The sequence below is a fragment of the Microplitis mediator genome, chromosome 2 (assembly GCF_029852145.1).
Source record: "Microplitis mediator isolate UGA2020A chromosome 2, iyMicMedi2.1, whole genome shotgun sequence".
NCBI classification, from domain to species: Eukaryota; Metazoa; Arthropoda; class Insecta; order Hymenoptera; family Braconidae; genus Microplitis; species Microplitis mediator.
The window spans coordinates 22,906,320-22,932,715 of NC_079970.1; the positions used below are offsets into that span (position 1 = coordinate 22,906,320).

Sequence of the window (26,396 nt, forward strand, 5' to 3'; positions counted from 1 at the left end):
TAATTTTAACACACATAAAGTGTTTTAGATAATAAGGCACTTAAAGTGTTTAGGCATTAATACACACTTTAAGTGTTTAGTGTCATTAATTAATAATATAAATATTTTTAAAATAAAAATAATAATTTTTCCATTGAAGTACAATCAATTGAATTTTTATAATAATATTTCTAATATTAAAAATAATAGTTGCCTTTGAATAAAAATCGTTATTGATTGTTGTCATATCCTGGAATAATATTCTTATCATCAGAAGATTCAGATAATTATTGCATCACACATTCAGCATAAAAGAAAAAATGGAATTTAGTATAAATTAAAAATATATTTGTATTTTTGTCCAAAAAAAAAAGCTCTAAAAAATGTTTACACTTGAAAAAAATTAGAAACCATAGAAGTAACTTTAAAATAACTGGTTATTTATTGAGTTATAAAAATCATTCAGAATCTGAAAATATACAGTATAATACAAATAATTAATTACAATAATATAATAAAAGAACTAGAAAAAGATCGTCAACACATTTAATAAAAATTAGTTAAAATTTGAAAAATTAAATAAATAAATATTCATTTTCTTCCATTAAGTGTAACATAAATTTTATAATATTGTTCGAATGTTATTTTTAAATTATGTCCATATTACTGCCATAGCATCTTCCAATTGTGACAGTCCTTACAAATTTCCGCATTTGTTTTATCCATCTTAAGAACTGGAATAGAGATTGAATAGTACCATTAATAGTCATAAAATCTACAATAACAGAATCTTAGGTTGATGAGCAAATTTTATTGTAGAGAAATTAATATTAAAAATTAATAATTTAATTAAATATTTAATTTTCATTATTATTTAATATTTAATTATTTATAAAAAATATTAAATTTGGAGAATAGTCAATATATATTATATATGTACTTTATACAAAATATTATTAGATTATTAATTTTAAATATTTATTATTTTAATTTAATATTCGATTGTAATTTTTATCACAAATTTTGTGTTAAATTCATTGATTTATTTTTAAAATATTTATTTATTTTTCCTTAATTGTACAACGTTACGTTTTTTACAGGTTATATCTTACGTATATTTGAATATATTTTTATAATTTTTATATTTATTTTTCAAATATTAAATAATCAATAATAAATATTTTAAATTAATAATTTAATAATATTTAGTAGAAATTAGATTAAATAATACTATAATAATTTATATCAATAAACAATACATACGGATAGTTAACCTTAATTATGTTGGAACACTTGAAAAAGTATATAAGCACAATTTTCTTCACTAATATTTACAAATAAGTAGTAAATAATATTTATCAAAATGTTCAATTTAAATCACTATAGTGATTCAGTATACTGAATATAATTATTAAGCACATATACAATTCGCACTTTTAAAACACGTGTTGTGTATGTAGCATCTTCAACATTTAGTTTTTGTGTAAACCCTGTGCGCGCGCATCGTAAAGATGCGGATCATACATTAACATATATGATAGTACATTTAGTAATGTATGGCCTAAGATTAAAATGAAAATAACTAGAAAACAATGCAGAATTCGAATGAACTTTATTTAAACTAATTTGTAGGAAATAAAATTGTCTATAAAAAAGATCCTATAACATTTTTTGATAAGTCTGATAGTTTTGCTGGAAAAGTAAAAAGATCTGAAAATTTATTATAGATTTGACTTCCAGCTCCGATAATTTTCGAATGGATGGATTTATCAAAAAATGATAAGAGACCTTTTTTGTAGAGCGTTCAATTCTCTACAATAATATGCTATGGACTTATTCATATGACGTGCGAATGCCGAGCTAGAAAAATAAAAAAAAATAAAATTTTTTTCCCATGTTAACTTTGAAGATATAAAAAATGTATTAGTTCAAGAATATCTCTATCGTCGTTTAAAATTAAAAATTTAACATTTATTTTAATAATAAATTAAGATCGTTTAGAATTCATTGGATGATATGAACCGAGTTCAATCATTTGTAAAATTTTATTTTTAATACAAAAAAATACGTTTTGATACATCTATATCGTAATGCATAAATATATTTGAAAATTATTACACTTTTATATTTTGAAATTGTTATTTGTATCATTTGTCGATTGACAAAATTGGTAGAATTTTTTTAAACTGTTTAAGAAATTTAAGCGTTTTATAATATACATGTTTTTTAGATTAAACGTTTTTTCTGAAAAAGTGTTTAATTCCGGTATATCTGTTTTAATTTAAAACACTCGATGTTTTTTTAAACGTTTAATGTAACAGTAAGCGCTTTATAATAAAACACATAGAAGTGTTTTTTTCTTTAAACGGATAAAACGTTTTCGGATTAAACACCTAAGTGTGTTACGCGAACCTTTAAAACACTTGTAATGACTTATGCGATTGTTTAAACGTTTATACCGTTTTACTTCTAAGCGCTTAAGTTGCAGAAAACACTAACGTGTTTTATTTTAACACACTAAGTTAAACACTTGGATTTGCAGTGTACTGAAGTAAGCTGACGTCTAATAATTTTTATATTTTCTCTTCTACGGTAAATTATAAAAAAAAAAAACAATTTGAAAAAACTGCACCTGTAGTTTTTTAAATTTTCTACATATGCATTTTTTTAGTTGTTAATTTTTTCATAATTGATTTGTTGAAAAAAAAATCCGAAAATTTTTAATGGTCTGCTAACTTCAGGATCATGATACTGAAGTCAGCTGACGTCAAATAATTTTTGGATTTTTTTAAAAATGATAAATTATGAAAAAAAAAATATTTGAAAAAATTGCACCTGTAGTTTTTTTAATTTTCTACATGTGCATATTTTTAGTTTTTTATTTTTGTAATTTATTTGTTGAAAAAAACCGAAAATTAGTAATTGTCTGTTAACTTCAGAGGAAAATCAAAATTAACTTTTTAAAATATTTTGGTTTTATTTCTTTCGTGATATTTATTGATAAGACGTTTAGAAAACAGTCGAGGAGAAGTATAAAATATTGAATAAATAGTAGTAATAGCGATGGTAATAGTGACAATAACAATAAGTATGATTTGTAGTATTAGTATACGTGACAAGTGTAATCGGTTTGTTTGGCGCAAGAAGTTGAGTTTCTCTCACGTCCGAGTCTGGATGCCACGGCAGCAAATGCTTCTAATTTAAATTTCAAATTTTCTAATGTGTATTTTTGGCTCCACGCTGCTCCCAGTCTTATCGACGGGATGCTGCTGCCAGTACCAGCAATATACTATAGTAGTTTGAAATTTAAATCTCTGTTACAAACTTTTCAATGATGTTTTCTATACGTTTTAATGTATACTAAAATTTTATATATATGTTTATTTATTTATTTTCTTGTGAATATTTAATTTTCCCGCCATACTTCCGTATAAACTCGAATAATTATTTTTGATCATTATGATCATTATGAAAATTCAAATCTCTGTAACTTTTGTTACGATTATTGGATCCAGATGAAAAAAAATTCATTTAAAAGCTTACAGTTTCCAGTTTAACTCCTGAGAAAAGATTTCAAATCAAATTTCCAAGTCACAAAAAAAAATAAACATAAAGATTTTGAACTTTGGTACAAAATTATTTTCATTACGCTCAGAGTTTTTTTTTCACAGAGACATCAAAGATTGAATTTTCATAATCACTCTAGAACCGAAAATGAGCTTTTCTGATCAGTGTAAATGAATTACGAATTAATTATATATTTATGACACCTCGGTATTCAAAATAACCTCGTAAACTAATAATACACAATATAAAATATACCAATTAGCCTTCAAAACTATTTAATGAAACAAAGAGCCCCTTGTAATCTCCATGAACCGACAGACACGTCCACGTGACTTCAAACTTCGGCATTTAATTTAAGTGTGAACCCAAAACTCAACTCTCTCATCACAAAATAAAGTTACACCGGTACTCTATTCTCTCACATACACTCAGTGTAATAATTTTCTCACACCGTGCTTATCTAAATCCTCTTTCCCCGAGGACCTGAAACTGTTCTGCATAGAAAATAAAAAAAAATATATATATAAATATATATGTATATATCAAGTGAATTAAAATCAGATGCGCGTCGAAGCAAAAGAATAAAATCAAAGTAAAACAATAGTAACCAAGTACAATCGGCGTTCGGTGCTCGAGAGCCCAACCTCAATCGTCATATTGTATTTCAAAGAAAATTCAGACATTAAAACACACAAAGAGAATGTATAAGAGAAAAAAAATATAAAAAAGATACTCCTGCTGTACTACTCGCTCTACTCTACAATTTTATTATCCGACCTTACTGGTTCTTTCCGGCAGTTCGAGCACTTGTACAACTCCAACTACAACTACCAGGTTAAAGGTTAAATTACAAAAATTTATGCGGGCCTCTTCCATCGTCTTCGCTACTTCCCCGTAATGAATTCTTTCGTGCCGTTTCTCAAAGTAAAGCGAAAATACCAGGCTCGGTGCCCAAAGAATAGAATAAAATAAAATAAGAAGGAAAAGAAAAAAAACTAAAGCACTGGGAGTAATAATTGGGACAAGGCTTTATTGTACGACAGAAACAAAGTGGATTGTAGAAGCTCTTCTAGTTCTCTTATCCCCAGACTCCTATTGGTCCTTTCTTGCTCCTGCCGTTGAATTTCTTGTTGCGGAGCTCACTTGCAGATGATACTGAGTACAAGTCTTGGGTTTTCTCTCGCCTCGGCTATAATACCAGAACAACTCCTATCATTTGAACCAGGCCTGCAGGCTGAGTAAATTGCTGGGCGGCGAATCGTGGCGTCGGTTGGTACACAAGACTGCCTACTTATTTAGAATATTGCTGGCATACATCTGCATAAATTCTGTGCAGGCTGTAGCCCCTATAGCTCACATTCTTGGCCCGTGTCGGTTTCTGTCGCGGTTCCTTTTATACACGACACTCTCTTCATTACCTCTAGCCACTATGCTCCGTATACATAATACCAATAAGCAAAAAAAATATAAAAAAATAAGATATTAAATCCCCTCATGACAACACTACGTCCCACTTCCATTTACCGCCATCTTAGCCACTCCAGTGATGTATTTTTTACGACCTCTTTTCTCACATTTATTATATCGATTTCGCCGTGAGACGTCATAAAATCTTTTAATACCTGTATACATAAAAAAAAAAAAATGTCAAATGAAATAAAAATGTATTCCACTGACTGCACCCAGGCCAGAATATTTTGAATTATTTTTTGGTTATTTAATTATTTGGGCTGATAGAAATTGTAATTAAAGTAGTGCTAGTGCACCGGGGAAAAAGATATGCGAGGATAGGAGAGAAAAAAAAAAAAACAATCTAAAGCTCTAGATTTGTTGGATATTGCTTCCGAGTCAAATACATATTCAAATTGAATTTGTACGCGCTACCAGACACGTTGATTTGAAATCATTCAGCGGCTCAGGCCAAAACTCTGCTTCCGCTTATGATTTCAAAATCGTCTTCTCTTCGTATATCTAGCTTGCACCTATATATATATATATATATATAATAAACACGATCTATCTCACTCATAGATTTCATTCGTATATAAACCGGCTAATGGAAATTCTAAGCGAGAAGTTGGTCAAACACAATCACTTTGCATAGAATATATATGTATATATATATATATATATATATACAATTGTATATACAATAGTCATCAATCATTAATTCTAATCCTTATTGTTTAGAACTTGTATTAATAATAAATCCTCTTTGTATATGAATAATTATCATGGGATTGTTTTGGGAAGTAGTAAAAAAAGAAAAAGTAAATGAAATGTAATTGAATAAAATATAATATTATATATTGAACAAAATGCACGGTTTGATGAATGTTAATTATGATTAGTTTATATTTGAGGTTGAGAGTTTCCATTAATGCCGATGATTCCAATTATACGCGATAATTAAATCCATTGATATCATTTCAATAAAATGAAATATATAAATGCCTGTTAAAGTTCCGGAGCGCGCTATTGTATACAAATAATCACGTTAATTAATTTTACCGACCGCATGCTTTATTTTATTTATTATCTACATACTTTTAATTATCCCGTATGCTCCATTTCTCCAGCACGGGCTTTAATTTATATAATTATTAATAAAATTTGAATATGGACTTTTTTTGCATATGGAATATTGTTTTGAGTCGCTACCAACAGTTTTTCCCTCGAATTTACATAAAAAAATATCAGTAAATTTTTTTTTCTTCAGAATTTTTACTAGTTCATAACAATTCCAGATAATAAATTTTAAAAATATATTTATTAACTTAAGTGTACGGAAATTGACATCAAATTAAAAATTTTCTGCATATGAAAAATTCCATTTGAATTTTTTTTTTTTTATTTCAATAAAAATAAATTTTAATCATAAAAAAAATATTTATATTTATATATATTTTGCCAGTCCAGTCTATACAATACTTCATATTTATATTTTCATAAAAAAAAAAAGTTAATTATAAAAAATATATATACACAGGACAGTAAAATTAATACAAAGCCTGATATTTATTAAATTTTCGTGACAAATAAAAAAAAATTTTTAATTATTTATTATTTATACTGTTTTATTTATTTAAATAATTGAAAATGAATAAATCTCACGTGCGAGATCGTCCGCCGGTATTTATTATAAAAATTAAAATGAATCGAGTTGCTGTGGAGTGACGGGGAGTCACTTGCCGATGCTGCACAAGAATAACTCGTCAATATACATATATATAGATATATAGGTGTATATGAAATGTACAACGTGAAAACCGATTTAAATTAAATTAATATTTGCTATACGTGGAGCACAACCGTGTATTTAGTTATATAGGATAACGAGCGGGGAAGGGGAAGGTAACAAAAAGAGGAGCGGGTGGAAGGGGGAGGGACTTTGATTCGTTTCCGTTGTGGGGTCAAGCGAATTCTGCAGCAGTACATACGCGGATTCTCGAGAGTTAAAATGCGAATAAGGTTCGTGCAATTATTTATGATGAATCTACACCCACATACTCCCTGCACATTTACTAGTCCAAACTATCACGATCGGTCGTATGTTTATATATGTATACATATATATGAAATAGAGGAAAAAGGGGATGAGCCACTCTACTAGTCATTTGCTGACACGAGACCATCATACGCGTCGCAACGTTTACAATCAATGATGCAGCACATGTGGAGTCTGCACAACGGCACCGCGGTCTATTTTCTCCCTCGCACTCTGTCTCACTTAAAACCTTTGCCGTTTGACATTTGGCATTTCTGTTTAAATTATACCCTACTCGCTCTTACTCACAGTCCGCCTCCGATGCCTGTTTTCCCTTCGAATGGCTTTCACGTACGTAGTATCGATTACCAGAGACCGCGAGTTCTGATTAAAATCGAACGAGTTCACCCCTGTTCCAGACACCACACATAACAATACGACTCAATAACCTCATGCGATTCTCACTCGATTGTTAATTTTTATTTTTTCTTCCATTTTTATTTATATATTTACTCTACTGACTCGAGTGACAAAAATTAAATTAGAAAATTTATCCACAGAAGTTTTTTTTAACTACAAATTAGTCACCGGAAACTGAATACAAAAATTAGAAAAAAAAATCTGTTACCGCGAATCGAGATAATCTAGAGGAGAAAACCTTCTCACCTGGTATTTAATGTCTGCTTCTCGAGGTTGACATCCCAAACAACATCTGTCGCATTAACAATCCAACAGTCTAATTCCCAGCGACTTTAATCTCCAGGCTGATAAGCGAATCTACGGGCCGCAAATGTTGCTTATACGACAGCAAGTCTCTTTCATCCAGCTTTTGTGCTCTAGCACGTGTATACAAAACTACAAAGCTTTTTCAAACCCTGCTCGACATTAGCCATCGTGTCTTTGGCTTTCATCCAGACAACTTGCTTTCGACTCACATCTCATTTGTACTAAGCACTCCTAATTATATACTAAAAACCCATTTTTCCTTTTTACAATTCAAGTCTAACTATTTTGAGGAAAATCCTCTGTTCCATTGAAGCAAAAATAATAATGATGATAATTAGTAACCGCAAAATGATTAATAAAATAAAGTTATTAGCTATTTAACTCAATTGGTAGTCAGTGTCTCTTTAAACCTGATTACAAATTACCCGATCGAGTAATATCGTGAATGTACCAGGTGTTCTTGATGCTTCGGACGCTCTGTAAATAAAAATTACACTATTATTTTAAAAACCACCCTCTTCAATATTTAATGGAGGCCTAAAGCTCATTTTCGGTGTCATAGAATAAGGTACCCGCGGGTAATAAGGCCTAAGTGACAGAAATGATATTTAAAATAACCGCCTTCGCTCAAGGCTACTTTAGCAGAAGGGTCTTGCATAGAGATGTTACAACAAGTTTATAGAGTTCCGATACCACGTTCTCTGTCTTCTATATTTCATCATCCGTTAAATGATGTCGTAGCGCAGAAGAAATCATAAAAAACAATCTAGTCTTCTGACTCTTAAAAAGGATACTGATAGTTTTAAGTGCTGTTGAGTAAAGCTATCTAATCTTCTGTCTTTAAAAAAGTATTGTTGCTAAATTTAAGTGATGATTCATCTCTAATACCAATTTTATTAAGTATAATTAAACTATTCCAGATTGTTTAACCTGTAGGCCTTATTACCCTACACTCTAAAAGCAAGTGTGTAGTCAAAATTAACACACTTCCCAAATAGCATTGAAACGCCATAAGCAATCTATACATATTTAATACATCGTGAAACGTGTTTTAAATGACTACAAAAAACTATAGTTTCGCTTATGGCCTTAAACATAGAACACTTTTAATATCACTCAGAAAATTAAATAATAGGAGTTACTATCTAGTGATGGTAAAATTTTTAGTCAATCATTTTTTCAATCTGATAGTACACTGAAAGAAAAAAATACTGTTTTCAAGTATCTGCGTGTTTGAATCCTCCTGAGTAAATATTTATCTAATCATAGTAAAAATATACTCCAACCAAGTAATATTTTCTTGATTTAAGAATTTTCATACTTATTTTAAGAAAATATTCTTGGTTGGAGTACATTATTACTAAGATTAAACAAATAATTTTCTCGGGAGGATTCAAACACGCAGATACTTGAAAACAGTATTTTTTTTTTCAGTGTATAGTGAATACCATCTAGATGATTGCATAAATCATCTAGATTGTAAAAATTATCATATGTATGATAATTGTAATCATCTAGATGGTATTCACTACTATCAGATTGAAAAAATCATTGACTAAAAATTTTACCATCACTAGATAGTAACTCCTATTATTTAATTTTCTGAGTGATGTGTTAAAATAATACACTTGTAACACACTTTGGTTTTAGAGTGTACCGTAGTAAAATAAGGCCTACTCGTATGGTTTTTGTAAAAGTTTAATTTGTTGTTTGTTTGTGGTATAAATTACCATTACTTCATTATGTTTTATGACTAATGTATTGAAATAAAGATTAATGATACATTTCGATAATCAAATGCAATATTTTTGATTCTATTTAAAATCTCCCTTAGCTAGATTTTATTACCCGCCGGTACCTTAGACTTTACTTTTAAAAGCAATAAAGCCTAAGCGTTATTGTTTTATTTGTAATAAATTTTATAATGCAGGAGACTAATTATGAATTTTTTTAAAATTTATGTTAACAGGTCCGCCGAAGATCCTGATGAAACCACGGTCTCAGCACGTAAAGGCAGGGGGGATAGCGAGTTTTTACTGCAGCGCCCATGGAGCACCGACGCCGCAAATACACTGGCGCAAGAACGGCAAAAAAGTTTCCTGTAAGTTTCCTATTCCACGTTCTTCTTCAAGTGATCTTATTGTCTCCTTACTTTTCTTATACATTCTAACTCTGTTTTTCTTACTCGATCTTCCGTCCTCTATTCTCTATCCGTCTTCTTCCCTCTTATCCAAGTGATTCCTTACCCAGCAGTGCCATCAGCTCTAAAAACTCGAGCCAGACTCACTTCCGACTAAAGATTTAACGGGCAATAGAGAATCGGGAAGGATCTACGCTACGCTGATTTCCTCATCCCTCGCTTGAGAATACTTTTAGTCTCTTTTCTTCTCAAACTTTCCATCTGCACAAACTCAATCCCTCCTTCGCTCTATTTATTTTATTTTAAACCAAATGACATTTTAAATTCATCCAATGGTTATTATTGTTTATTTACCAGCCTCAGCATCCCGGTACAGCACAAAGTCGTACGCGAACGGCGCCCTTCTGAGGATCGACCCCGTGAGGGCCGGACGTGACGAAGCCATGTGGGAATGCGTTGCTGAGAACGGTGTCGGCGATGCTGTGACCGCAGAAGCTCAGCTGTCTGTCCACGAACGTAAGTCTTGACAAATTTATTTAAATATCTACTGTACTCTTTACTGTAAAATTATAATAGAATGGGCGCCAGGTAACGGGAGTTGGTAATAAGTCACTTCCCGAAATCCACTTGCACATTCTTGAACCCGGAGGGCTTGAAACTAAAACTCGAAGCACCAACTGCCAAGTTATCCTCGAGTATGTTAGCAGAATCATGTCTACATAATTAATCACTCAATCGCGTCGACGATCCATGCAAGTTTCGAGCCCCCAGTTTATTTTTTTCATTACTTTATTTAAATATATTGTTTTATTATACTTTTTAACACGATCCGTCTCAGTTGTTCGCAACGTTTTGTTACAATCTTGTCCTCTTACTCGCTCGCCTCATTTTAACGGTAGAACGAGCAGCTTAATGGCGCCCAGTTCAACGTCCAAACGGAACTGCTGGCTACAGCTCTAGTCCCAGCTTAATGGGAAAGAAGTACTGGCATTCCGTTGTAGAAAAGCTTCTTTTACTACTTCTACTACTTCCACTACTACTACTACTGCTACTACTTCTACTACTGCTACTATTTCCCAGTTCTACGATGAGATCGCGTGAAATTTTGCGGAGCGGCTTAATTGGTTTCTCTCACTTTTAATTTAATTTAAGACGTACAGGCTCACTTTCTTACTCTCTTTTACTCTTTAACTTGGCGCCCAAACTAAAAAATAGTATAAAAAAAATTAAGAAGAATAAGAAGACGAATAAGAGGAAAGTATTGCAGCTTAAGAAAATGTGCAACGAACACTTTTTTCTCATTAGCCAATTTTAAGGTACTATCACGCGATGAAATTACTTGACGCGTGGAAAAAAAATGTCATCCCCTCCCTTTTCCTCGCGAACTCAACAATTATTTTTATCAATTCAATTGCGCGTTACACTCGATTTATTGACACACGTGCTCGAGTATCATTTTCGCATTTATACTATTCATTATTATTTTAATAGACACTTTTATCACCAGCTGTTTTATTATATTTGTTATCTGGGTTTTGTTGTCATTAAAAGTGCAGACAGGTGCTTGTCTAGTTGTTAAATGTTAAATTTTTCATGCACACGTACTAGGTAAATTTTATTCATTGGTCATTAAAATAATATTGAAGCAGCGTCCGATTAATCGCAATCTACATCCCGATTTATGGCCCGCCATTAAATGACATTATATGAAATATAAGATTGGAAATTCGGGTTATAGAGTCTGTTAAACTACTAGGTCATGCTAATAATCGACGATAAATGTACACATTAAACGGCTGCACTGAACATCGAATTTTTGTCCCATTTAAATTTGATACATCGTAATAATTTATGTAATAATGTAATGCCGAATGAAATTGCTGAAGAAAGTCGTGAACAAAGAAACCCAAGGCGTTCTTTTCTGCGCCCGGTATAAAACGAGAAACAGACAGAAGAGAAAAAATGATGAAAACAAACGTAAAGGTTGAAATAAACGATGATGGCGCCAAACGACGTAGATAAAAGTTAAATGCTAACGTAAATATCCTACAACACATCTCTAAACTTCAACTATACATTTTATGTGTGTGTGTGTGTTCATGCATATAAGAACGCCTAGAACAAGCGAAAGAGTAAGAGGAGTTCAGAAGAAGGGAGAAAAATAGCGATGGCATGAACGCGAGAGTAACGAGAGAACTCTAGAGCATTTTCCGGGCGGTCGTGAATATGAGTGGAAACAACAAAAATTGTCGACGACCATTACTGGTAACCACCAGGAGTGTCCTCAACGTGTGTGTGTGGGTTTCACCTGACGCGCGTTCAATGTGCCACTAAAAATCTGAAAACCATTACGTTACGTATACGTAATACGTGGAAAGTGCTACGTCGCCAGTATCATCTAGAAACAGCTTGAATTTTCCTCGTTCCTATCAACCACTACGACTACAACCGCATCACCACTATCGTATTGTTATTTTTTTTCTCCTTTTTATTTATTTTCCTTTACTTTACTTTTTTTTCACTCGAACGCACTAGATAGTGTGTTTCCCTTCCCGGTTATCGTGATACATTTATCAGAGCAATTGTACTTGTTGGGGATTTTTTAGACGATGCGGGTGAAAGGCCGGGAAAGTGGGATAAAACCAGACGAAAATATATCGAGAAGTGCCGTTAAAATAAAAAAAAGGGAGAAAAGTCTTGGCGAATATCGGAAGTTGCCTGTTGTAAAACAATTTTGTGTAACTCGATTGCTCAATTCACCGTTATAGCCATGCCCGTCTGCGGTTTGTTGTTTTCACTCTGGTGGAATCGATCTATACACTATGGGTTAGACACTTCCCACTGCTTCAATTCGGATGTTTCTATTAAAATTAACAATCAACAAAACTAACTCCAGCAAACAACTTTTCGAAATAACTCCATCCGATACTTTTCGGATATTTTTTAAAAATTATTTTTGAAAATGTTGAGAATTTAGGTATGGTAATCGTGAATGAAACAAATCAATTTATTAAACAAATGAAAATTATTTTTTTTTATTAAAATACGCGCCCTAGGGTATGTCTTCACTCGTAAGAGATTTAGCTTAAACTGACTTATTCTTTTCATATTATTTAACACAGAGGTTTAACAACCTCTCCTCTTTTTGTATAACAAAGATGTCTAAGTTCAAAATATATATATTTATATATGAGTGCAAATGAAGAAAAACATCTTGCCTTGCATTTACTTAGAACATGGGCCTCAATCTCTCGTCAACCCAAGTACCTAAGGTCATAAAATTTGATCCATGCTAGCTTTCTTTTCCTTAAGTAAACATATACATATTTTGAACTCAAAAATATATACACTACTACTTAAATGCAACACTGTTCGAAATATTATTTCGAACAGAATTTTTAGTAAAGAGAAATATTAAATAAAATATATATCGGAATAAAGATTGATTTTTGTACAGAGAATCCAATACAAAAAATTTGAATTTCAAAGGCAAAAGTTCAAAATTCTTTGTTAGATTCCAGAAAAATTTCTCTGGTCACAGAGAAATTGAAACCTCGGTAAAAAATTACTGTCCAGATTTATTCGAAATAACAAAATTATAGTTTTCGGGTTCGTAATTTCAAAAGTAATTACCAGGCTTCGATTAGTAATTATCGATCCAATTTGTCGGAAAATATAATTATATTTATATTTGTGTTTACGATTATGCTCAGTATTTATTGAGTGAACATTTAGGGGTACCATTAAACATCTAAAAGGTAAATTGAAACTCATGTGGCCATACAGAGGTTATTTATCTCATACATATACATATATTCCTTCTCATCTCTCATTCGAATCTCCGATTTCTCCGTTACTTACTGGTCTATGGATATTATTCGCCTGGCTGTGGGTTAAAATATATATGCGCAGAAATCGTGCAGGCGGGTTTTAATTAATCCAAGAGTAGCCACTCGCCGTTCAACATCTACTTCTAATTATCTAGCACGTTAATTGGCTGGAATATAATGTCCTATACAAAATGTACTACTAATTTCTTTCCTTCTTCAAGCCATTACTCTATTTAAATATTCAATCCAATTACAGCCGGGACTTTTTAATTATCACTCAAAACTAAATCCAATAAACCAAATAAATAATTTCATTTGCTCCACTTAATTCTTCAGCAAAGTATCACCGATCCGGATTCAATTTATTCCTTACGTCTTCCCCACGTAATTATTACAAAAATTCTCTCATTTGAAATGAAAACCGTCACTTTAAATCAGAAGCTGCCGGATCATTTGAATATCGTCAAAGGCTTTTTTGATCGAAGACTGGAATGTAGGTCAGCGGAAATGAATAATTAATTCCACTTAGACATAATAATCATAGTAATTTTATAACTCGTAAAAAGTGATAAAATTTCGACGATTTAAGAAGACAAGAATAGTAATTTGACCCCATTTTCGTAATGCAAATTTTATGTAATGTCAATTCCCAAAATGTTGTGACAGTTAATCATCTGACAGATTTCCATTTTCATCCATCATCATCGGATTCAAATTCTCAAAGTCTCCTATTATATGTCCCAGTGGTAGTGCAATTCATCTAGACGGATCACGTCCTGCATTTGTATCAAAGACACCAGAAGACCATGTGACAAGTTGAAAGGTCTATGACATGAAAATACGAGCGAACATTATCAGAGATGTACTTTCCTTTCTCCTCCCCTTGGCCCTCTATATACGTGTATATATATTTACTGTAAGAAACATTAATGCGACATAATATATAAAAGTCATACAAATGATGATGGAAGTAAGACACGAGTAAAAAAAATAGCAACAAATCGCACAGCGTAAGGGATTTTAAAAGAACGTGGACTCGAGAAAATAAATAAAAAGTTTTGAATTGACACAGGCAGGAGCAGTGAATGGCACACATATAATGGATAAGTAAAGGCAAGTTTTATTCAGCTTAAAAACTCCAGCGGTCTTTTGTTTCATATCTGGGGTGTTTTTCCTCAGCCGTCTTATTCTACAAGCAAGCCTTAAATTCCTACATAGCAGCTCTGCGCTTTTACCCTCATCATCTCTACAGCTGACTCGGCTGTTTGTTTTTCCGGTGTATTTTCTCTCACCCTTTGGTTTCCGCCGACGCCTTAGTTGCTTGCCGGGGGATAAAATGTACCGAGTATTGAGTACAGAGTGTGTATGGTCGGTAAAATTGAATAGTTATTTGGGCGCATGAGCTAAAAATTTATCAAAGTGGATAAAGTTTTACAAGAGATTGGCTGGGGTGCGATATTTGCTGTACGTAAAATGGCTGATGAATTATCAAGCAGTTGTAAAGTTGTTTGGCGATTTAAAGTTTGTTTTGCAGTAAGTATCATGGAGAAAATGAACAAGTGGAGAAAATTTATATAGATGTGTATAAGGGCAGAGAGAAAGGTCCGATTAAGCGTTGATCCGGGATGAAAAAGTGATACCAAAAGTTTCTGACGGAGTAGCCGGTGTCCCCGGCGAATTTTGAAGGAGCTTTGAGATTTCAAAGTTAAGGTAAAAGAAAAAGCGAGTAGCGTGGAAAAGAATACGAAGAAAGTAAAACAAAAAATTACGAGTAAAAAAAAAGGTAGACTACTGCCAGCAGAAAGCAACTCTGGACGACGGAAAACGAACGAGACGTGGACGCGGACGACTCTCGATGGCGTCAAGTTTGTGGGATCTTGGAAAAGAGGACTGAGTAATAGAGAACGAAAAGAATCCAGCCGAACCCGTGGGAACTCAAAAAAAAAAACTGTAGAAGGAGAAAAAGTTTTCTAAGTAAAGTACCTGCACATTTCGGAAGGAATTTAATTTGTTTCTTTTTTCATTCAGAACGTCAGTTTAATTAGCAATTAATTGGCCGCGTAAATTAACCGTGAATTTTCAGTTACCCCGAGAGAAAAGTTGATCCTCGGTTTTTTTTTTTTGGCATCTAGAGTGCCGCTATCATCACTGTCATCGCAGTAGACGCGATCGCGATAAGAACACACGAAAACTGTGAGAAAGATCCCGGGTACTCTAAACTATTTCAGCAATCTAACTTTTGCGGCCGAGAACTTGTCGTCTGTTTTATCTTTTTTTCGCCCTCTTTCTCGCCCCCTCGTCTGCTCAACACGAAAGGCTTCCGACTATCTTGCTCGCCAGACAACCTGATGAAACGACGCGGAATGATGAAGCGTTTCGCCCAAGCCCTCGAACAAACAGACGGTCTTTTTAAACTCTTAAATTTTTTCGGACATTTCTATCAATTTAGTCTCGACTGTTAATTATTTCCCCGGGCTAAACATCCGTCCTGTCTAATCAGGATTTCAAGCCAGCGTACAACTAATTTGACCTTGACAGAATTATGACCGCGTCGAAATATTGACTCGTGCTATAAATTAGGTTATTTTAGATTTTTTTACAGCAAGTGTCATAAGTTTTTGACCCTCGTCACAACTATATCACTTATTGGTACAGCTGATGCTGTATTAGTGTTGATAACCCAAGAAAACATAAAGCATAAAAAGTCACAGAGCAAACAAATTGAAAGGTGTCAAAGTCATCGGGATGGATAATGTGCCAGTGGTTAACAATGGATGTTTAGTCGATCGTGGTATGAAGGGCGTCTTGAATGACTGGCTGACTCGGTTGAATAATGGGTAAAATAGTTGAATGGCAGCAGCGTAAGAAAATATATAGATAAAAGGAAAAGAAAAAATTCAAGTAAATGGAGAATGAGATGGAGAAGAAGGAGGATAAGGGGTAGGGGGGGGGGGAGAAAAAGAAATAAATAGTCCATCTTGCATGGGCGTCTTTCAAGCTCACACCGCTTTTATCATCGCATCACGTGCACAATCTCACCCTCGTCTTATACGTCTCATTTTATTCAAAATGATATTCGTCGCTCGACTTCTGTGTGATTTTCAATCATATATAGATATATATGGAAAAGAGATTTAAAGTGTAAGAAGCCTGCACCCACATTTGCAGAACCTGTTCTTCAAAACCCTTTCTGCAAGCACCTCTATCATCGAACGCGGGTTTTACTATTTCACGCTCTATTTCGAGCTCCGACATCTCCGAATCTCTGATATAACTTACGTACGCTTGAATATTGTACACAATCCGGCGCTTCGGGTCTAGTGAGATAAAATAAATTATGATCAATCGGAGCCCGGTCCAGCTCGGGATTAAAAGTGCAGATGAAAAAAACTAGGGAGATATAAATCTCACAAATGAAATTATCCAGAGAATACATTTGTAAGTTTTATTTTGTGTGTTGCTGGGATATTAATCGAATTCGCTGTGGAAATTCAGCAGAGGATCCGTTTACTATTTCTTACGAGAGGCGTTGGACGGCAGGACGCTTAAGCTTTATTTCTTTCTCTCTCCCGAGCTTCAGCTTTACCTTAGAGGTATTTATTTTTGTTAGCCAGACAGCAAGAGGTAGCTGAGAAAACGCGAGCAAGAGATGAAGAAAATAAAATAGAATATAAAAAAGTTAAAAAAGTATAAAGGAAATTGAACTTTCTACTTAATCAACGGGATCATTTTATTAAGTGAGAAGTATCGCTCCGAGTATTTTACCCAACTCTCTTTCTCTCAGTTGCGACTACTTCTCGCCCAAGTTTATTCAGTCTCTGTGCATTATTTAAACTTGCTTTTTCCTTGTTTTATACTCTATTCTTCTCTCCCCCCCCCCCCCCCTCAGACTTTTTTTAATGCAACCTTTAGCTACGAAACTTGTGTACTTTAGTGATTAATATCAAACAATTTAACTCGGAATATTACTCGCATTGTTTTTGAACTAGAAAAAGACCTGAAAATATCCATTTTTTATTATGCAGCAATAAAATGTATAACGGAAAAGGTAAAAAAACGTATATGGACGGTAGTATTACTTAACTTTCACAGATAATTGTTATCATTCAGATATTACTGAGACTAAAATGACTTTTCCGGCTATTATGGATAAAAACCCGACAATAATATACCAGAGCGGCTATTAAAGAAAACCACCGGCTAGAGTGAGAGAAATACATTTTTACGGGCGTGATATAGCACTCGGGTCTTAACTTCCGTCTCGTAAACCTCAAGTGCACGGAATGGAGCCGCGATCTAAAACCCAGTCAAGAAAATACCGATACCACTATGCCACACAGCATGCCAAAGTGTACTAGAGTTATAATTCACCGAAGTGCAAAGTACCCTATTCCGGTGCAATTCTATAAAGTGTACGGGCTAGAGGATATACCTAAAATATCACTTATCTTTTGTGTCATACAATCATGAGTAATTACTTTCTCTTTTCTATTTTATTTCCTCTTAAATTTTGATAAATAAATTTTTTTCTCAATGGGTATCCAATAACTCGGAAATGTTTTCCTCTACAGGCGGCACGAAATTGATGAAAAAGCCACCTAGCGGCCGCTTTTGGTACTAAACCCAACCAATAGCTTAAAAAAATTGAATTATCGATTCGGGCCGAGTTTTTCGATGAAATTTCGTATTTATTCGCCTCAAAATTGATTTAAAAATTTTTTAAAAACTCGAGAACGTGATCGATAGTAGAAAATATCAATTGAATCAGCTCGTGACTAATCTTCACTTGAAAAAAGAATTTTAATTAAAAATCTTTCGCGATAAGTTGATTGTTGTCTTTGAAAATAACAAACCCGTGGGGTCAAGTGCGATAAGACCGCAATTATGAACCAAGTGGACTCTCGAGCGACATGTGTTGAGTCGCGCCTCTAGAGTACATACGGATAATGCAAGTTCGCGGGACTTTAAAGAGATCGGTAATGCCAAAGGAATTTAAAATATCGATGTGAAGCTCGCCAAGAGTTGAGTGAGAGACGGGATATAGAGAAAGTAAGAGAGTATAATACCTTGACATGCAACGCTCTCGACCCTTAAGAAATTAGATAGGCAACCCTTGTCATCTACCAAGCGAGAGGTTAAGTCGTCGAGAAGATTAAAGCTCATCTTTTCTCTCGCTCACTCCCACTCCCTCGCGAGCTGGTTTATGCTTACAGAGACTCCAAGAAAAATACTTACCCCCGAGAATTCTAACGATGCTTATACTGAAAACCCTCTCTTTAAACTCCCCCATCTTTTTTTATCTTCACCACTCAACGTGTTTTTCATAAGTACAACGAGCAGAGTTTGCGATCTATTGAAACGATACATGTTATCTTTTTTATTAAAGAATATATAAAAAAAATCAGTGAACGTGAGTTTAGCCGGTTTTCCAAAGGGTTGTTATATCTGTGAAAAAAAAAACATTTTCAAACAAAATCTTGAAAACTTTTCCATCTTTTTTTTCGCTCTATTGATCGTAAACTTTTATTTTTCTTAAAAAGAAATACTTTCATTGGCTTCATTTTTTTTTCCTACTGATTCTTTGTTACTTTAACTCTATTTACTGCAATTTAAAACTGAAGAATCACAAGTTACGCGTTGGCTGTAATATAAAAATATTAATTTAATGTCTATCCAAGTTTAAAATTTTTTAATTTTATAAATTGGGTATGAGTGGTGTATTTATTGTGCTGTAACTTTAGTAACTTAATATAAAGTTAATAATACACTCGATAGATTCGCTCGGGTAGATTTAAGGTTGCAGGTTTATGTGCTGGAAAGTGTTGAAGAAATGTAGTCGAGAGATACTGGATCGAGCAATCGGTTGGAAAATCGTGTTTTCTTGAGAAAATAAACAAAAGAATAATAAAATAGTACTATGCTTGTTTATTTTATTTTGTCCAAGTGATGTCACACCTTACAAGCTAAATTTCCCGTGAAAGCTTCGACAATCTGGTGAAAGAAAACTTTGCATTTTATTTTTATTCTCCGGAACGATATCGAGTGAAAAATTAACTCAAACAAATCATTAATTTTTCGTCGAATTCTGCTAAAAAACAAATCAAAATTTTTTTTCAATTTCGATTAATTTACACCCCGCCTGCATAAAAATATATATGGTAAACATATATTAAAAATTATATGTTACAGATATAAATATATATGTGACAATACATGAAATCTTATATAGAACTATATATATATTTTGGCCAATTTTATTATATGTCTATATATGATTCCTCTTATATGATTTCATATATTTTCGTATAACTTCCATATATTATTTAAATATTTGAAAACTTATAATTTTAATATATTAAAAAATAAATGTTATTTATATATGGAAACAAATAAGAATACATATATAATTCATCATTATATGGCACGATATATGTACCATGTATTTAACTTCATAAATTTTTGTACATTTTCCGATATATAGAACCATATAAGTCTCTCCATATATGTCAGAATAAATAAAATCTATTCTTTTCTGTCTTCCTCTCTTTGTTATAAGATTCAAACATTGTGTTCAGAATATATATATGTGTGCTAGCTTACAAATTTACATATATAATTATCAATATATGTAATACATATATGTGCTAACTTATAAGTTTACATATATGATTATAAATATATATAATACATGTATGAACTTATAAACTTACGTACATAATTAATTATACTAAAACTTACTGTATTATATATAAGAAAATATACATCGTTTTTGGCCACTTACATGGATTATATATTTTTCCATATATATTTATCATATATGGTATTTTCATGCGGGCGTAGAATAGCAAAATAACCTTTGAAATAACAAAATTTATAATTAATTCACTAAAGAAAATTTTTCGCTAATTAATTTTTTATTAAAATTTTAATTGTATTCCAAAGAATTTAAATGCTTAGAAAAAAAAATATGTGCTTGTAAACTCATTAAAGTGTCGTACAAAAAAGCTTTGTCACTAAAAGGCGTAAATATGATGATGAAATTGTTTAGTATTCGCAATAAAAATTAACAGGAGTTTAAATCCGTTTCTGAGTCACTGTGGCACCGAAAGAAGGGAAGTGCGGGTGTACGAGTAAAAAATCTAAAAAAAAAAAATCAAATCATCTCCTGCAATTATACGATCGAGGAAACAATTTCAACCCTTAATTCTCGTGGGGTTCTGAAAGTACTTCCGTAGGGTCGCGCAACACTCTACTCTTTTTCCTCTACTTCGACGTAGCTCCGCATATTTGGCAAACCACTAGCTTAATACCTCTAACACCGCCGCCACTCTGCTCTTACGACAACAAATACTACTACTACTACTTCCACTACTACTTCGAACGCCTCACAACACAAGAGTCGCATCGGAAATTTCAAAATATCTTTTATACAGCCAAGTCAGTTGTTTTCTTGGATCCCTCGCTCACTTTGAGAAATTACGATTCACTTCTTGCCGTAACATTTTCATTCTTTATCTCCACAGACGCTGAAGCAACACTAACAAATAAATACAAACAATAAAAACAACATAAACAATAGCAAACACCAAGAAAAGACTGAAAAAAATAAAGCGCATCTCTATTATCTCCATCTCGAGGGAGACTTGTTTAATTCCAGTCCATTGTTGTCATTTCTCTTCCAACGCTACCATTTTACTTTTTCCATTCTTCTGTCTTAGAAAAATATTTACCGTTTATTCATAATTACAACTGAGCTATCGCTTATAAAAGTTATTGATGCGGCTCATTTTTACAAAAACGCCAATGAGATAATCAGTTTTGAAGTGACAAAAGCCATCGAGTGTTGATTAAAACCCCAGAAAAATTTTTGTAGCAGCATTGTGCGCTTCGTCTTACATTTGACGAAATAATTTCCGCAGTACAACACCCCCAGACAATCGTTAAGTCTAATCTAATTTCACGGTGTGTGAGTTGGCCTTTTGCGAATTGAATGAAAACACCAAGATCGTTTTTATTTCCCACGAGACGGCGCTGGCCACCGGAGCTAAAAGCACGGAGGCAACAAGGCGCCAAGAAAATCGAGTCCGGGAGCTCGATGATAACTGCGAGAACTGAGGACGAATCGTCTAACCAATTGACGAGCTCGGATAATCATATTCGATTAGAATCATCCTCGCCTTGGGAGCCCTGGGATCCTTTGTGTCCTGACAGCCACCCGAGAACTTTAAAGCCGAGTGATGAGCATCAGTCTGCTGAGCGGAAAAGAGAAGACTCCGATTTAATGTTCTAGGATTCTCGGTTCAGCTCTGGCTCGAGACATTCTGCTGCGGTTTCGAGGCTCGTTAGGTCTCTATGTCTATATTTCGCTAAATCTATTCTCATTCTCTCAGATAAATCACCACTGTGTCTTTCGCGTCTCCTTAACAATTCTCCTCTTCTTATTCTTCTTCTTCTTGGTCTTCACTTCATCGTCTTAAATCCTCTTATACACTCGTCCTTGTCATCCTGCTTCAACAAACAAAGTCATTATAAATTAGCTAATTATAATCCAATGAGTCAACTCGTTAAACCGGAACAAAGAATCAAAAAAAAAATTATAAAACTTTATAAATTGACGTTTCTCTTGGCTTCATATTTAGACCGACTCGAGTACGATTGACTGTAGTTGCGCTTCAAAACTTAAATGTGGAATGCAAATACTTGTTTTATAAAAATATCATCTAGTTAACTCGTTGGGTTTTTCGAAAAAACATTTAACTGGGACACTAATAAATATAACTTTTAATCGATACTCGTTCAAGTGAATTAAATATTCACATGGTTAGTAAAAATAATAATGTTTAAATGGATTAAATGTTCCTGGAAAGTTTTGCGGAGTGAAATATTCAACAGAGGAGTAAATGAATTTTTAAATTATAAAATAAAAATCGAGTTACAGGTAAATTGAAAAATACAAAAATATCCCCTTGCATAGGAAATAAAAGAGACAGACGAACTATTGAGCTTGACATGATTTCTCAGATTCCACTGAAGAATTACGAAATCCGAGTCGTTCTCCAATAATTATACTAATGGAAATAGGTAGACATAAAAAAAAAAGCCAACAGAACGTCTGCCGGAAAAAAAATTATGATAAAAAGTACGTCGAGAGAACTGAGCACTTGTTTTTTCATATTATTTTCATTCATCGCTTATCTACATCCGCCAGAGAGCCCATTTCGCGGTGTGTACTCGCTAAACCCTAAAAATAAGAGCCGAGAAGGGGATAAAAGTTGCAGCGCAAATAGCCAGCCGCGGCATTAATGAATGAAGCGAAAGCAACATAAGAAAAGAAGCTGATATAAATTGGGCGATTTGCCAAAGAAAATCCTCTCCCGACTCGTTCTCCCAGTCCGCGATGGGGTTAAGACTCTCTAAGACTCCCCGAACATCTCATTATTTAATCTCGTGAATTATTGATCGTATCGGTCCTCAAAGTTGTAGCCGGATGATAGACTCCCGAAATAAGTTGAAGCCCCTTACTTACAGAACTCGAGATTATCCGAGAAGCAAATTAATAATACAAGGAGCTACACTCTAGTATCGATCGTGGCAACAAGACTGGTACGATCGACAACAGCATCAGGAGTTGGACGAGAAGTGGTGCGGGCAAGTAGTAGTACAACCTCAGCCTGTGAGACATCAACTGTCAGGCGTAGTTGAACCGTTCAAGCGTACATCACGTCGCAAACCCAAGCCTCTGTGCTCTCTGCTGGGTACTCGAGACTCCAGGGTCTAGGAGAATTTGACCAAGTGAAACTATTGCTCGGTTCATGTGTAAATCCTTTACGCGTGTATAGCTACCAGGCTAATGAGCCGGAACAAGCTGTTGCAGGGGATATGCGTGTTTAGTCGCGTTAAACCTATTGCCCATCACTGCAGCAATAACGACGCGAGCATAACCTTCTCTCATTCTGCCTTCTACGTTAATATCTACGAGGTCGCGGACTTGCTGTTCGATGCTTACACTCCGTCTCTTTCGCCCATCACGGCACAACCTCCACCTAAACCCACCGCCAAACATAGATATATATGTGCGCATGAACATCTATAGATACAATGGCTGCTATTGTTGAGGACTTAAATTCTCAGGCTGATTGCCCATTCCCAACGTCAATCAGTATCAAGCATATTCCCTCGGATCAGCGGGAGGTGGCTCTATTCTACGTCATAATACCCAGCAGAAACTATACACTCGATAACGACTTGCGGATAACGTTATGCGATAATACTACCATCACTATTCTACTGGTACATACAATGTACGCTGGATAACAATGATCTACCGTGTAAAGGGTTTAGGTATTTTGATTTAACACGTGAGGATAATCGCTCAGCCAAGTACAATCATCAGTTTTATTGTTATCGATCATCCGACTGTTACATTAATTCACTTTTTTCCGAGCGTTGCAATTATTATTTTATTATTAATTGGCAGTGGTAACTAGATGGTAGTTTATTTCCGCGAGCTGACAATTTATTATGTTCAAAAGTGTTTACTAATTCAATCATATGACAGATTAGCGTTACTAAATTTTGTACATCCTTTCGGTGATAATTATAATTAATGATCCAATGCTCTACTTACTGATAATTAAAACAAAATTTTTTAATGCAATCGTTGGTTATTTAATTAACATAAAAATTAATTTTACTAATAGATTAAATTATTTATGGACGAAAAAATTTAATCCGTTAATTAACGTCACGTACTCGGTAAATTTTGCTATCCATAGTTAATGTTAATAATAGCAATCTGACATAATCCATTCGTTCGAGTTTAAATTTTTAAATTTAATAATGTGATGGTTTGTTACTTTTAATAATCCAAGTTGATATTTATGGATATATATATTTATTGAAAGTGTAAAATAAAAGCACAAGTCAGTAGATACTTTTCCTAATAGGATGCCTGGCATTCTCAGTGCCGTTGGATGCATGAGAATTGGCTCTAAGTATACGATGCGGGTGTTCTCCTGGCTTACGAGCCATCCGCATACATTACAACACCTTCAATCCCTTTTACCGTATTTCACTCCGTGCTACACACATGTACACGTGCAACCTTGTGCACAGCATCTGACATGAAAATTACATTTCCAATTGTATATCTGCGGATACGTAAAAAAATACGGATTCATCCCTTCATATACAAATACAAATACAAATACAAACACACCCACACCCACACCTTCTATATATTTCTCAAAGCAACGTCTTTCTGGATTTTCTTTGGGCTTTATCTTTGGCGAAACGTCACGTGCCACGCCCAGGTGTTGAGCGGGTTGAATTCACCTCGGCTATTCCCAGCATACCCACGATCACCCGTACACCACGGGCATAGCATTTCCAGACACACAAGACTCCTTCTGAGAAAGCCACACCGTGATAGCCTGCTGCGCTCGGTGACACTCAATTAGCCGTTGACAATAGACGTTACAACACAATGGCATGCCGCCAAACTTTATCAGAATCCCCGGTTCTCATTTGTTTAATCGCAACCTTTGTTCGCTTTCATTAATAAAGTACATAATTATTAATTAATCATAGAAGCATGATCATTATAAAATGACAATAATTTATTCAGTGATTGAGAAATTCGGGGATTCATAGTTTGACTAAACAAATAGTGACATTAAATGATCTATGACAATTTGATGTATCGTTTAATTTCGTAATGATCAGCTCGGACGATTTGCTGTTTCACAGTTTCTCCACTCAAACCCTTTACTGCCTCATTTCTCCTGCTCTTTCTCTGTCGCTCTTTATCTCTCTGACCCTTTGACGGTCGCTCTTCGCACACATACACTCAAACACTGGGTGTACTAATATGACCCGGTACACACATAGATCCCATATGTGAGCACTGAATCGTGGCACGCGTATCCAAACAGCTGAACAACACAACCCGTACACGTACAACATAATTGCATAGTCACGATTAATAATTAGACGTGCAATTGGGCGTCAACCTTTGGTACGCGTGATTCGATTTATCGGATTGCGAGAGCCCTGAATTTAGCTGGAGATTGTTTGGAGAGTGGAGAGTAGAGAGTGAAGCTGATGCCGTTGCTGGCTCGGCTCGGGTTAATATATCGATTCTATTGGCATCGTCCCGTAAATGTCCAGCGGGACGAGCCTCTCTTCGTCTAGTGTCTCTCTGCCCTGTAGTTCGACCGGTTGCATCCTCTGTTATGCACTAGACCAGACGCCAGTTCCCGAGTGCCCGCTGACCAATCTCCAAGGGATCCCTAGCACTTGGACCACGCGGGGTACCTCTTGGCACGACACTTCGAGTCACGTACACGCGCGAGACCCGACCAGATTCGGGCATGAGTGACGGGAGGTTTGATTTGTGGATAACCTGTCGCTTCGATGCCACATCCAACCAAACACTCGACCGTTTTAAAACCCGACCCGGAATCTAAAATTCAAAAACAGAAAGCATCAACTGGAGCTAAATATTATTTATCTTTCGTTTGCTAGCTGCCAATATTTGTCTGGTGTTTTGCGTTAACATTTTGATGCATAGCATTGGATGCTGCCAAGCTGGATATTAAGATGAGAAAACAGTTTTTCTTGGCACAAACTTTGAGGTCATTCAAGTTCTCTCCGCCGCAGCCCTCCC

At 34.2% G+C, this 26,396-nt stretch overlaps 1 protein-coding gene across 7 annotated transcripts in view; it reads left to right on the forward strand.

Annotated features, from left to right (window-relative positions):
• LOC130678584 (tyrosine-protein phosphatase Lar) overlaps positions 1–26,396 on the forward strand; it is a 297,465-nt gene that overhangs the window by 213,767 nt on the left and 57,302 nt on the right. For all 7 annotated transcript variants that reach the window (XM_057485894.1, XM_057485893.1, XM_057485899.1 and 4 more), the window contains 2 exons: positions 9,729–9,860; positions 10,257–10,415. In XM_057485894.1, coding sequence (XP_057341877.1) covers positions 9,729–9,860; positions 10,257–10,415 — 291 coding nt within the window. The remainder of the gene's footprint in view (positions 1–9,728; positions 9,861–10,256; positions 10,416–26,396) is intronic.